Raw genomic sequence first — 15,442 nt, forward strand, 5'->3', positions numbered from 1 at the left:
AAATCCTTAATACCTTCAGTATACACATTATCTCATTCATGAAATTGTATTTGGCTGTGTGCTTCTTAGAAGACATGACCGCCTTGGAAGCAAATTTGTAATCTGATTTTAGAGTTGGAGACTTCAGAGATAACTGCAAATCTGTGTGGTATGATTTGAAGAAGCCAGAAAAAAAATTTTTTTCTCTCTAGATTCCTGAAATTCCACCATTAGTATGAAATGTGAGAGTGAAATGCCCAACTTAGAATGGCCAGTATTGGAAACTCCCACAAGCGAACCAGTAGAAGCCCATACAAAAGAGAGGTTTGAGAGACCAAAAACCAACCCCACCTCACAATTTTGTTAGTGTGAGTTCTACTTGGCCCATTCCCAACACCTGGAACCTAATGGGTCGCAAATATTTGGATGAATGATCTTTCTGCATTTGAGGAAGCAGGCCTTCCCTCACTACAAAAAGTAAACAAAAAGTATCTAAAAGAAAAAGACAAAAGAATCGGTTCCATGAATGGAATTAATTTACTCTCCTAGAATTCACTAACTGGAAAAAAATTAATCAATTTCCCAGAACCCTCAGAAGCTCTCCTCCAGAGAGGTTTTCCCTTCCACAGGCACCAGAAACTGCCCAGGAGGCTGGAGCATCACCAAGGCTGATTCAAACCCCAGATATCCTACGCCAAATGTGCCACCCTTGGCCTGAAGTTCCGGCGCGTCTGGGAACTGGCGAAGACGGACTGGCAAAGAAGGGCAGGTGGGGTGGCGGAGAGTGCCCGAGTGAAGGGGGCGCGGACCTAGCTGCGCAGCGCGCTCTGCCGCGGGCTTGCAGTGCTTGGCTCAGCCCACGCGCCTCCCTCAGCTCTCTCCTCCGCCCCCCTTCGCCCTCCCCCTTTCCCTCCCTTTCTCTTCCTCCTCCTCCTGCCGCTGCGGCCGCTGCCAGACCTCGCCAGTTCAGACCCACGGGGCTGCCCTCCCCTGCGCTCTACCCTCGCTGCCCGGGTCCAGAGCGCAGCGCGGCCGCGCAGGTAGGAGCCCCGACACAGGGGATCACACCATTGCGCCAGTGGCTGCAGGGCCGCGCGCCGGCGAGTAAGTGGGGGTGACCTGAGGGGTGCAGTGTACCCGATCACTGCCCGAGACGGTGCAGGATCTCTCAGGCAGAAAGGGAGGTGGAGGTGTGCGATCTCGGAATGCGATCTGTCAGCATGTGCGAGTACAAGGGTGACATCTGTTTGTATGGGCATGTGTGTACGCGCCGACAATCATCAGACAGGGCTTTGCCCATAAACGAGGTTTGGGAAATTTCAGGGGTCTAATGTGCGAGATTTAAGACGCACCTGGATTCCACCGGAACTGGTTAGAAGATGAAGCGCTGAGCAGCTCCCGGGACTAACTTGTTAGTTTACTGTTAAAAAAAGGGGGGGGGACTTCATTTCCCTGGGGACGCCAGGCCGATCACCCCGAAACTTGTACCTAGGGCTTCGGTGTGGTCCCCAGTACCGGCCCTAGACAGCCCCACTTCTGAAGGTAGCATGTCGAGGACCGAGGGACTAATACGGCACAAGGGAATCAGACGCGCCTTCTCACAACCTGGCGCTTTTGAACAAAGCTGTGCGCAGAACACTTGAGAGTTTGTGCTGGGGGATGTGAGAAGGAGCTCTGGGAAGCAGGTATTCTACTAGATCTGGGAGGAGATTGACCCAGGAGTTCTGTTTTTGGTGCTTTGTTTTTTGTTTTGTTTTTTAAGTTTGAGGCCACGGTAATTCATATTGGTTCATAGGTATTTCTACTGAGCTGTGAAACCATTACTTCACTAGATGGAGGAAAGCTTATAGTGAAAAGCCTTAACGTTCAAGGGAATAGGAGGTTTGCTGCGCCACCTCCACTCTCGCAAGATAAATAGGAAGATGATAGATAAATACATTTTTTAAATGCACCGTCTCCTTTGAAAGTAATTACCCTCTACTTTGTCCTTCTGTCCGCGTTCTGGAGCCTGTTGTGTAGGTGCAGTATGAAAGGTACACTGTATGTCCTTTGTGTATATTGAACACAGCCGGATGAAGTGAAATGTAATTCGGCAGCCCTGTTACAGACTTTGGTGCCTCGTTTGGCCACGGGAAGGTAGGGGGGGGGGGGGGGGGAGAAAGTACATTGGAAGTTGGGTATGATGGAGCCTCGGCTCCGTCAGCCCTCCCTTCCTCGCATGTAACTTCACAGCTAAACTTTTGTTATTTACCCCGCAGCTGATACTAAACATCGATTTGTCCTGTGTTTTCTTTGAGATTCACGATGTTGAAAGCCCTTTTCCTAAGTATGCTGACTCTGGCGCTGGTCGAGTCACAGGACACAGAGGAAACCATCACATATACGGTAAGGGGTGACGGAATTTGAGATAAGTGCGGTTCAAGGGGATTCTGTGACACAAGAGAGACTTTATCCACTTCTGCCAGTGTATGTGAGCTGCCCTGTGTAGAAGGTAATATGTTAGACAACACGTCAGCATGCTTCACGTTTAAGATTCCTTATTGCCAGTAGTCCTTTCAAAAGTTCATTTGGATCACCAATTGAAATAGGCACCAAAATATGATGATTTGTGCAAGACCAGAAAAACCAAAGTAAGCTACATGTTTCTAACACATTCAATAAATTAATGGGTGTAAGGAATTGGAAAACCTGGATTCTTACATACATAAGAACACTTCGCTTCATTTGTGCATGCAACTTACATTCTCAGGTAAGTGGCTTTTATTGACTTTACAAAGGCTACCACTCATTTTTAGTATAACTGATAACTCATAGAAATGCCCTTGAGATAAACTTTATGTGTTACCAGGACATGGCATTTGCTCAAGTGATTTCAAAATGCACTGGATGAAATTTTATTTTACATTTTCTAATTAGCCTATTAATGTTTCCAAATAATATTTGATTAATTAGTTAACTTCATGGGTACAACCAATGTTTACTAAAATACTGAAAATATTATCTGACCTCTCCCACTTCCAGGAATGGATGTGGTGAGAAGAAAGGGCAGTACCTACCTCACTTTTGGTGAGTTTGCACCTCTGTTTTGTATTTTCTACTCTTTAATCAGTGTTGTGAGGCAAATGACATTTGTCCTGGATCAGAATATGAAAAACATATTTTTTTTACTTGTTCCCAATTTAAAATTAAGTAATCCTACTCAGAAGAATGTGAAAAATGTTTTAAATAAAACTCTTAAAAGTGAGCTAATGTCAATTACTGATAATAAACATTATCTCACTTTTTTGGTACCATATTATCTCTAGAATGTTAGTATTCATCTGGCAAATGTTTCTTGTTGTTGTTCAGATCAACTATAAATCAAATAGGGTTTAATATAAATATTTTGTTAACTTAATGGTAAATGTAATTGCTTCCTCTGCTGAAGATAAATAAAGCAAGAGAAATGAATACATGTGTTGTTTATCTTCCAATGAAAATGTTTTGTTATTCAAGCTAAACTTACTACCTTCTTAGGGAGCGAAAATGAAATTAGCTACTCACTCTTATATTCATCTAATAAAAGATTTTATTGCTTTTCTAACTGCTTATCTTCTACCCCACCCTTTGCTAATCACCTAAATCTTATTTGTCTTTAGCAGAGAAAGTCCCCTGTGGATTAAACACTATTGTTTTAAGAGTACTAAATAGAGTTTACTATGATGACAACAAACTTTCCAGATATGACATTCTTTTTGTGCTAAGATTAGGTCTGTTCTCTTTGGAATTGTGTATGCCTAATAATTCATGGTTAAAGGACAAGATGTAATTATTTTTAAGTACCCCACTGTGGAGACATCATCTCCTTTCATCCTTATAGCAAAGTATGAGATAAGTGGCATCCCTTCCTTCTGCGGATAGGAGACCCGAAGATCTGAGAGAGTATCTCACTTGCTTAAGGCTACACAGCCAGCAAGTGGTTAAAGCTAAATTTACTCTAGGAAGGTACTATAGTAGATCCATATTAAAGGGATTGAACCTAAATGCCTAAAACAAACGGCAAGTCTTTTCTATTAGCATGTAGATTATTCAAGTGAGCTGTCATTTTGCCTAGCTTGAAAGATACCTTTCAGAGGGATGGGCTCATATCCACAAGATAGCATTCCCCTTCCATATTAAAGATAAGGTTCATTCAGTTATTTACTGGCCAAGTATCTGCCATGTGCATAAGCAATTCTCATTACTATCAAAGGAATTTAATTTTTTTTTTTCTGTTGTTTACTAAGAAAACTCAGACCTTCACCTCAGGGAATTTACCCTGGGAAGATACTTGAAAACTACAAAGTTCCTAAGCAAGTACAAATAATATTATTATACATATTTTACAAGTTGTTAAGCAATAGAAAAGCAAGGAGGTAACTAATGTCAGTGCTGGCATATTAGAGCAGACAGAACTCTGTGCTGGTTCTTGAAGGAAGTAATGACTTTGGATTAATCTAGAAAGGCTGAAGAGACATCTGAATCAGAAAAATGTGGCATAATCACAGTCTAGAAGTAAAAACAAGCAAGACAAGTCCAAGAGGTAACAAGTTCAAATGGACTGGAGCTGGGTAGTAGGGAGAACCTGGAGATGATAATAATGGGAGATGAGAGGTCTTCAGGCCACTGTGATCTCTTAGATGGAGGAACAACATAACCAAGAGAGTAAGAAAGATAGCCATGGAGGCTCTGTGCACCATGCGTAGATACGGAGACCAGCTAAAAAGCCTGGCCTACTCATGAGGCTGGGAAAGCTTATAATAATTGGCAGATATAGAAATGGACACAAAGTCAGAAGACCCTAAAGGAAAAAAAAATTGGATAAGTCAATGCTGATGTCAAAATTGTAATCCTGGGTCCTGAGAATGATGGTAGTGCCTTGAACAATGTTGGGGAAACTAGTAAGACCTTGTGAAATATGTGGCCATAGTGTTTACCCTGTTAAGTTTCAGATATCAGTAAAATATCTACACTGACTTCTCTGTCTCCATTCAGCTATTTACTTGACAAACATCTTTTGTATGCATAAGCAACTCTCAGCTCTATTAAAAGAATTTGTTTATTTTTGTTTACACTACTTTTGCTCAATACTTCCTGAAGCATCTTTCTTCTTTTCTCAAGAAGTAGCCCATGCTAAGTGAAATAAACCAGTCAGAGAAAGACAAATAACATATGATTTCACTTATATGTGGAATCTAATGAACAAAATAAAATAACAAACAAAATAGAAATAGAAACATACTCCTGGATACAGAAAACAGACTGACAGCTCTCAGAGCGGATGGGGGTTGAGGGCAGGATGAAAAGAGTGAAGGAATTAAGCAAACAAACAAACAAAAGAAAACAAAAAACTTATAGATATGGTGATTACCAGAGAGAAAGAGTGGTGGGGGAAGGTAGAAGAGAGAAAAGGGAGGAATAAATGGTGATGAAGAGACTTGACTTGGGGTGGTAAACACACAATGCAATATATAGATGATGTATTATAGAATTGTTCACCTAAAACCTATATAATTTTATTAACCAATGTCACCCCAATAAATTCAATAAATAAAATAAGAAGGAAGAAAATAGCTCATAGATGACTTGTATTAGAAACCCCTGGGATACTTATTAAGAATTCAGATTCTAGGCCTCCTACCCAGAATCAGATTTTTTGGGTAGACCCAGAAACCTGCATTTGAACAAGTCCCCTGGGCGATTCTTAAGCATAATAAAGTTTGAGATTCACTGACCTTCAGTAACAATTCAGTTCCTGATCTGTCCCAAAGAAAAGCTTCCCAGAGTTGGCCCTGCCAACCTCTCTAACCTCATCCCCACCCACCCAGGACTACTTGCAGCTCCTCTCTTCTTTAAAAATTTTGCTCCTCTAAGTCCTCATTCATTTGTTGCCTCTCACATAGAGCCTTTTCTCCCACCCTGTTATGTCCACCCACTTCCCTGGCCAGAGTCCACCCCTCCTTCTATATGCATACTTGTGCCATGGCACCTAACATCTTGCTCCAACTTGTCTACCTGTCTGTCTCCTCTTCTGGCCTATGAGCTGCTTGAGGATGAGGACAAGTCCTCACGATCTTTGAATTCCCAGGGACTAGGATGGTGTCTTATATGAGCAGATATTTGACAGATGGTTCAGTGAGTGAACAAAAGGACCTGTGGGGACTGAAACTAGGAGGAAGGGCAGGGTATGAGAGAAGGCCCTGGACTAAGCTGAATACGAATGATAAGGAAATCCAGGTTCTGTAATGCTCTAAGAGGATTTAGAGAGAGAAGGGAGAGTCAAGGCCTGAAACAAAGAACTTAGTTAAAATTACTTTCTTTTTTAAAATTTACAATGAGGAAGAAGAAGCAAATAAAGCAAAAAAAAAGAGAGAGAGCACAGCCGTCAGAGAGATTGGAGATTATTATCAAGACAGGGAAGAATTCTAAGAATATAGTCATGGGTGACTATACCAAACGAAACAGTAGAGTTGAGGTAGCTGATGATTGAAAGAGATACCTAAAGAGGGACAGCTTTGTCTTTAAAAAAAAAAAAAGAAAAGAAAAGCTAAAGAATGTTTAACCACCATCTCATCATCATCTAGGAGTCCAGTGCAAAAACTGTTGCCATAAAATGAAGCTTTTAGAGTGTCTTCCTAGGGACTGGAAACATCAACTGTCTCCTGACCCTATCTTGATGTTTTCTTCACAGCAATGCACAGATGGATATGAGTGGGATCCTATAAGACAGCAGTGCAAAGGTGAGCCAACTTCAAAGACACTCCATCTGAACATAAACTCTCTGTGTCACTCTTCATCTCGCATCACTCTTCCTGTCCTGTTTGTATTATACCAAAAAGGCATGAGCATATATGTACATGTTCAGTTTTCCCCCTAAGAAGATTCCTGACTCATTTTATTACTGACCGCAGATATTGATGAATGTGACATTGTCCCAGATGCCTGCAAAGGGGGAATGAAATGTGTCAACCACTATGGAGGATACCTCTGCCTTCCTAAAACAGCCCAGATTATTGTCAATAATGAACAACCTCAGCAAGAAACACCAGCAGCCGAAACTGTGGGTGCAGCTGCAAATGCAGCTGCATCCTCGGGTACATCTGGGGGTGCAGCAGCCAGTGGCATGGCAACCAGTGGAGTGATACCCGGATCTGGTTACGTTGCCAGTGCTGCTGCAGTTGCAGGCCCAGAAGTGCAGACTGGCCGAAATAACTTTGTCATCCGTCGAAACCCAGCTGACCCTCAGCGCATTCCCTCCAATCCTTCTCATCGGATCCAGTGTGCAACAGGCTATGAGCAGAGTGAGCATAACATCTGCCAAGGTAAGCATGACTTCTTGTACTAACAAGAAGGTTCTTGCCCAAGTGCACCTCGTGGTGAAAATAACAACTCAAAATTTTTTGACATCTTTCCACATGTGTCAGACATTGTGCTAAATGCTTTTCCTGTATTATCATATTTTATCATCACAATAATCCTAAAAGGTAGTCGCTGCCTGCATAGTCATCATTTTACAAATGAGGAAACCCTGGCTCAGAGAGGTCATCGCTGGTTCTCAACCTTAGCTGAACATATTTAGAGTTACATGGGAGCTTTTAAAATTCTTCTATGTCCAAGCCACACCCTGGCCCAGTTAAATATAACAACGCCAGGGGTGGGTTCCAGGCATCGGTATTTTTTAAAGCTCCCCACGTTATTCCAGTGCGCAGCCAAGTTTGAGAACCAGAGGTCACAGGTGGTGAGTGCAGCATCAGCCCTCAGACCCAGGTAGGCAGGCCAGAGTCACAGCTGTCAGAAGGAGTGGTCAGGTAATTCATGAGAACTTGAAATTGTTCTGTCAAGCTACTTCATAAATAGCCCCCCTTGGGTTCTCAAGCTTTCTTTTCACTGAATTTGTAACTGACATTTTTTCCTTACTGTGGAAGAAAGAAATGGGGCTCCTGCTTCTCAGTACTTTTGAAGGAGGGAAGTCTACCCCACTCCTATTCATCTGTCTTTTAAAGCTCCCATTTGAACACATTTCACTTATATCACGTGGCACCATCTGCCTGGGTTTTTCTGTTTATTTTCGCAAAGAGTACACATCACTGTGTATTCTAGAAATAGCTGTAGATTCAGACTCATGCTAGCAAAGCAATAAGAATTTTGGCCTTTGAAGACATGTAGGATATTAGATAACTGAACTGTGCTAAGGGATTCTGTTTGCCTCTTTGTGCTTAACAAGCCCTTTTAGATCTGCTTGATGTGGAGATAGTATTACTGAGATAGACCATAGGAGTCCCAGACTCCTGGCTGAGGAGACCCTGTATTATACCGTAAATGCCTGGAACACATTGGTTAATGGAAAGGGCCCAGGAGTTCTTACCTTCTACTTGCTCATTGAGGAAGAGAGCACCTTATTTTTCTCAACAATGAGGGGTTCAGTTGGGATCACCCAGCTGCTGCATTGGGTGAAAAAAGCATCTTCTGGTATTACCCCTTATTCACCAGTGCTGAATGGAGAATCTCCTATATAAGCGATATTATATTTTAAATGGTTTATACATAAAGTAAGGAAACACATCATGCTTCAACTTTTATTACTTTATATTTTGTGTTCAACTTTTAAGTACCCACAACAAGAGCTAACCCGTGCTGTGATGGTGTCATTTTGCAGAGTCTATCATATTAGCATCTGTTTCGTGTTACTGTCATGAGTCAGAATTCATATTGATGATGAATGCCTCAGCATCTGCTTAATATTCTGATATTTGATTTAAGGATTATGTCAAGGGGATAATCTCATGAGATTATTTTATATACATATTTACTTGAGTAAATATTGATAAAAAGTAACTGAGTTTATTTAAGATACCAACTTCTAATTGTTATTGAAATATATCATTATATTTAAAGGTTTGGTGGTATTTTTCCTGAAACTGAAATGTTTTGCTGAAATTTTTAAAGTATGACTTTTACATACTAAGTTACTTTTCATACTTCAGATATATATATTTCACTGGTTCTTAGGAGGAAAAACAATAGATAAATGAATGATTTATTTCCCAAAGTAGTTTATAGCCCATCATTGACAGTTGTGATTGAATACAAGAATGATGCCTATAACCAAATGAATAAGTTCTGTAGTAAAATATATTCAGAACTTACAACATTCATTGGTTAAGGCAAAAACTGTATAATAAAATGTGAATAATAAAAATGAAATTCTAATTTTTATTAAAAAGATTTAAATCATCTTACAAAATAAGTTACTTTTCATATATTAAAACATTTATACCACTTAATTCTTTGGAAAATTTTTTTTCTTTACTGAGAGAGAGAGAGAGAGAGAGCCAGACAGACAGACAGATGGATGGACAGAAAGGGAGAAAGATGAGAAACATCAACTCATAGTTGTAGAACTTCAGTTGTTCATTGATTGCTTTTTCACATGTGCCTTGACCGGGGCTCCAACTGAGCCAGTGACCTCTTGCTCAAGTCAGTGACATTGGGCTTCAAGCCAGCAACATTGTGCTTCAAGCCAGGAACTTTTGGGCTCAAGCCAGCGACCAGTGTGTCATACCTATGGTCCATACTCAAGCTAGATGAACCTACACTCAAGCCAGCAACCTCAGGATTTCGAACCTGGGTCCTCAGCATCCCAGGTTGATGATCTATTTACTGTGTCACCACCTGGTCAGGCTCTTTGGGAAATTTTTATTGTTATAAGCTAAAACTATTAAATGCCTTGCTTATGATAGATGCTAAATATATACTTATCAATTGTACACAGGGTATTTCCAATCCAAACTGTTCTGCATAATTCATCCAATTTCTAAAATTGTATTATTGGAAGCAGGGTTAAAAGTTTTTTTAATAATTTAAGGCTTAAGTTGAATTTCTTCCCACCTCACAATTTTACAAAGTGCCTGCAAATGTAGATTTGCTTAATTGTTGATAAAAGGGGGTTATTTCATATAGCAACAGGATAATCTATATAGGGACTCTGACTAACATAAGTCGAGTCACACTTATGCCCATTTATTATTGAGCTAATCAAACATTCAGTCCAGCTTCTTCTAATTGCCTACAGATGTATGACATGCTCATTCCAGGCCAGCAGCACAAAATAATGTTTTATAACCAATGTGAAATTGTGGGGACCTCTGCTTAAAACAATACTGTGCTCCAAGGACCTCTATTACTGACATCACTGTGGAAATTGAGGAGCCTTCTGTTTTAATAGAGATCTCCACTCCCTTTGAAACTTTGCATACTTATGCCCAATAATCCAAACACATTTACCGTGGTCGCTGGATCAGAGTAAATGAATGCTTGCAGATGAGTCATATTTGTATTAAAATTATTCCTTTTTTCCACATATATTTTTCAACAGGTACAATTTATCATTACATAACTGAAAGCTGTAGACAGCTTTATGGAATGACTGAAAACTGCTATGTTTCAATGTTCAAGTCAATTGTGCTTTTGAATGCACTATTACCAATCATAGATGGCACCTAATAATTTAAATACCACTAGATATTTTTAAATATACTCTATTTTATAAGTATATATTTAACCAGCTGTCCATGTTTTAACATTTAATGAAAATGTATTCCTTTTATTACAGAGTTTTTCAGTTTTATACAAAAACAAGGGGTTTAAAGTACAACATAATATCCAAATATCACGTCATATTGAACAGTTTTTTTCAGGTAATTTTTGTTAACTAAGGTAATGCTGGGGGAGCCATTAACACTGAGAATCTCAAATGACTGGTGGCAGCTATAGCATTCCATGAAGATGATTTCATTGTTACATACCTGGAGTCATGTATAAATAAAGTTTAAAAATTAATGGTTTCTCCATGAGCTATCATCTGCTTCAAAGACAACATCTATTCAACTTCTCCAAAAGAAAATTGGATGAATAGGGAATTTATTGTAACTCACTGATGACTCACTTTATTTTTTTTTACATCATTAGTGCAAGGTCTCCATATAATCTTCCTCAAAAGAGATAGTTAGAAATCACTGGTTCAAGTTGAGAAGTAATTTTTTTAATCATATGTAAGTTTCTAAGAGCCTCATTCTTGTAAGGGGAAAAAAGCCATTTGGGATGACAACAGGGAGCATTGAGCGGCCAATTTAAAGGAATTTGTTCATGTAACTGAACTTTTGAAAAATTAAACATAGTGTATTTTGTATAACTGATAATAAAGCCATAACTAAACTCATTCAGGATTTATAGGTATCATTACTAACTTATTAAAGAAACTGTGCCATAAAAAAAAACACATAACTCAATATAAATGTTTAATGAAGCTGATTATGGAGCCAAATTCAGAATGCAGTGCCTGCCTTGTGTTATATAAGGTGAGAAGTGTAAAAATATCCCCTAGGGCAGCGGTTCTCAACCTGTGGGTCGCGACCCCGGTGGGGGTCGAAGGACCAAAACACAGGGGTCGCCTAAAGCCATAGGAAATACATATGGTTCTCAACCTGTGGGTCGCGACCCACAGGTTGAGAACCACTGCCCTAGGGTTTCCAACCATCCCTGTCTACCTGAGGCTGTGCTGATTTGAAAACAGAAAGCCCCACAACCCTGGAAATGCCTTAGTCCTGGGCAAATGGGATGGTTGTCTACCCCAACACACATCCAATAACCAATCCTGTACATCACACAGACAAGAGTAAGCAAGTCCCAATATTAGAACTATTGTTTTTTCAGGCAAGGCATTGTTTGCCCAATGGGACTTTTTCTCTATTTGTTCTAAATTTTCAAAAACTAATCCTCATTGATTTTTATGTACCCAGAGAGAGTCTTTCTATTCAGTTGTCAGAATCCCACTTGTCACTCTGCCAATGAGCTGGTTTCCACATTCTTCTAGATTGCATGTGTAGGATAGGTAGACATTAGTTAGCACTTGCATACTTAGATATATGTCCTACCATAGTTAGCTCATTACTGCGGGGAAAAATTTTACCACACAGACAAATTCAATGCTTTTGCCAAAATTTTAATTTTTTTATTTTTTAACTATATTATCAATGATTCTGTTATTACGTATGACACAGGACCAACTAAAAAGCTAAAGAGAAAAATAAATGCCTTTTATGAAGCCTAAAGGAACAAAAAAAATAATATTCTGGATTAAAAAAAAAATACACTCTTGGGGGACTATTATTTTCAACACATTTCTTTATAAACGTAATGATAACTAAAAGACTATTTTGATAAAGTTATTATCTGTACATCTAATTAAGAAGAGAGAAACTTGAACTAACATGTACAGATTCTCAGATGCTAAAGACATCTTTCTTTGACTTCTTCCTTTTATAACTTAAGTGATCTCATATGCAGAAGAGAATTTATAAATTATAATGCAATCAAGTAGCTTAGCATACCTGGCATTGTCATTACAAACAACTTTCAAACACTGCCTTTTTGTTGATTCTCACTAATGTCATTAGGGTCTCTGGTTGCTTTTTTTCAGTTCATGAGTAAATGCCTAATTTTTGTTACATATAATTATACAACTCCCCCCAAAGAGCTTTGATCTCAGAAAATAGATATTTTGCAAAAGGAAGACTATAATTGAATAAATTATAATATTAACAGAAAATAAATACTTTAAGCAGAAAGTAAAATGGGTATTTAGCCGACTTAACGGTTCTTCATTATTTTAGTTAATTACTTTTGAGTATCTGAAAATTCTCTAAACCCACATCGATAACTAGGAGTTTAGTTTATAAGAAAAACTGAATTACTTTTTAAATAAGCTGATACAGTGTCATAGAAATGATTGATTTTTTCTTTTAAAAAAAATAGCAGCGTTTCATAATTTACTGTTCCAAAAACTGTAGTCATTAAATTTCTAGTTAATTTAAGACTCATTTTTAATATACATTTATGAATAGTATGTATAGGTATCTGATTGATACACAGTCACAAAGTTCCTTAAACCTCCTTCATAAAAATTAAACGACAGCTATTTGAGGTGGAAGGATGAAAGAGATCAGTTTGATTGCTCTTCAGCTAAAGACTATGCTATGTAACTGCCTAACTCAATGATTCCCATAGTGTGGCTCCAGAAAAGAAGCATTAGCATCACCCAGTAACTTATAAATGCAAAATCTTGGGCCTCCCATCAGACCTACTGAATCAAGAACTCTGGGAATGGGGCTCAGCAATCTGTGTTTTAGCAGTCCCATGATTTGGATCCCTGCTCAAGTTTGAGAATCAATGTCTAACTTAATCTTAACTTCAGGAAGCTGCACATTTAACTACAAAATCAGAAGGCAGGATCAAAATACTTTACATGGAATATGGGAAGAGAAAATATCAAAATTATACATTCTGTTTCTATGATAGAATAATATTTCTAGTTTACTTTTCTCACCTTTTTATATTGTCATCACCAGTAATACTCTGATCCTTAAACATGATCGGTCATGACTCTTGGTTAGGACTATTACCCTGAACCAAGGACATGATATGTGCATTCTAGAAGAAAAGAAAAAGAAAGAAAACGAGATCTTACATCTCTATATAACACCTGCAAATGTGAAATACTATAACTGCCCTTAAATTGTCAGTAAGTGAAACTCCAAGTTATGTTATGAGCATGGTAATATGATTGGTGATAAGAGATGAGGCAATGCTGTTTGGAGGTTCATTTTATGAGTCACAAAAGAGGAGGTTGGGTTGGCCTTAAAGCATCTTTTGGTTATCAAAATATCAGATGTACAGCTGACATCTCATTCTATTTAGAGTCTATGACTATCATCAGATATTAGAAGAATATTCACATAAGTATCATCTTTTCAATTTAAACTTGATCAAAGATTTACTTCTCATCAAAGACATAAAGATTCTTGTAAAAAACTAGTTAACAATCTGTGAAATGGATTTCTCTCTCCCCATAGAAACAAAAAGAAGCCGATTAGAGAATTGCAAGCCTGGGTAAATTCAGGAATATGCACTGGTACTGGCTCATTATTTCTTTCTCCAGAAGAAAGTCTCAAACTATTCTCTGAAATCAACAACTTGCCCCATTTGTAAGGATTGCCTTTGCACTTGTTGAATTACTGGCACAATTTTATTCTTTGAAACCAGAGTAAACAAAATTTGCCCTAAACGTGTTTGATTTTGCATGAATGTACAAATTAGTAATTCATGCCACATGCCACATCTGAAATTCATTAGCCTGCTTCTTTTTCCAGGAGGTAACTGCAAATTGCACACTCAAAAATAAAACTGATCAAGATAACTGCATTCAAAATTGGCAGAAGAAAACAGCTGTCATTGCAAGCATTTAGCCACAGTTGCAGGCTTGTAGCTTGAACCTAAATGATTTGTAAACTTTTTATAAAGCTGTGAAGAAATGACATGAAAGGAAAGCTGACTGCTAGTATCAATATATTGACAATAGCATAGATAGCTTATTGCTGTCAATTTCATATGACCACAGATAAAAAGAAGGGAGACATAGTGAGTCATTGTTACATAAATATGTACTAAAGAGACTAAAAATTTGAGGTTTGGGCTAACTCAAATTCTAAAACTTGAGCTACCTTTCAACTACTATAATTGTACATCTATCCCAGTCACGGCTGACCATGCAATACAGCAAGTGAAGTTGATCAAACAGAACACAGAAGCATTCAGTTAGTGTTCAATAAGTTCAATCAAGTTTGAGAACCACTTTCTGTTGTAAGGCACTTTGATAGAATCAAAGTAGAGGAAGGAGTAGTCATAGTCCTTTGGGAATTTTGCATCATTGACCCATGAGTTATCAAATAAGAAGAGAAAAATACAATTCAATAAAGTAAACACATGGTACATCACAAGAAGTACATGACAAATAGCCAAAAATAAAGTAAAATTAGTGTGTGACAAAGGTAGTCTTGCAATTTACTAAAATCCGTATTTGGACAAGAAAAAAAAAATGTCACCAGAAATGTGGTCGAGAGTAAAAGTCTGGTTTCTCCCTGGAATGGCCCATTTAGGAAAGAATGATGAGAGGAAATTGAGAAGTCTGATGAGGAAATCAAAAGTCAAAGAGGAAGTGATCATCCAGTAGCCAAGCAGAACAAGCACAAAGCAGCATCGTGTCTGTGTTCCTTATGTCTTCCAGTGGTTTCCCAGGAAAGTCACCCAGAAGCAGTGTGCTGCTGATAGGAATGCTAGCAAAGCAAGGGTGGGGGTAGGTGGAGGGAGACCGGATCAGAAAGCGCACATGATGCAAAGCCACTGCACAGCAAACGTCTCCTACTGCTCCTATCTTCAGTACCTCTCCCGAGCAGAATACTAATGTGTTCCACCACTGCTGCCTAAATAATTCTTGAGCTGTGTCCCATTTTGCTTATTAATAAATAGGCACTAAGAAAATGTTTGGTATGTGTATGTATCTGTGTGTGAGTTTGAATAAATGAATGATTTTTAATCATCAGAGAATTTA

At 38.7% G+C, this 15,442-nt stretch overlaps 1 protein-coding gene across 3 annotated transcripts in view; it reads left to right on the plus strand.

The window, feature by feature from the left end:
- Positions 1-871: 871 nt before the first annotated feature.
- The window catches only part of EFEMP1 (EGF containing fibulin extracellular matrix protein 1), a 68,186-nt gene continuing 53,615 nt past the window's right edge, over positions 872-15,442 (plus strand). The window contains exons 1-4 of one of the 3 annotated variants that reach the window (XM_066378239.1): positions 872-1,019; positions 2,277-2,364; positions 6,689-6,737; positions 6,909-7,319. In XM_066378239.1, coding sequence (XP_066234336.1) covers positions 2,284-2,364; positions 6,689-6,737; positions 6,909-7,319 — 541 coding nt within the window. In that variant the 5' untranslated portion in view covers positions 872-1,019; positions 2,277-2,283. Of the gene's footprint in view, positions 1,084-1,371; positions 1,391-2,276; positions 2,365-6,688; positions 6,738-6,908; positions 7,320-15,442 lie in introns of those variants that run through there. The other 2 variants (XM_066378238.1, XM_066378240.1) reach the window with 2 other exon arrangements.

This window comes from Saccopteryx leptura, chromosome 3, assembly GCF_036850995.1.
Source record: "Saccopteryx leptura isolate mSacLep1 chromosome 3, mSacLep1_pri_phased_curated, whole genome shotgun sequence".
Taxonomy (NCBI): domain Eukaryota; kingdom Metazoa; phylum Chordata; class Mammalia; order Chiroptera; family Emballonuridae; genus Saccopteryx; species Saccopteryx leptura.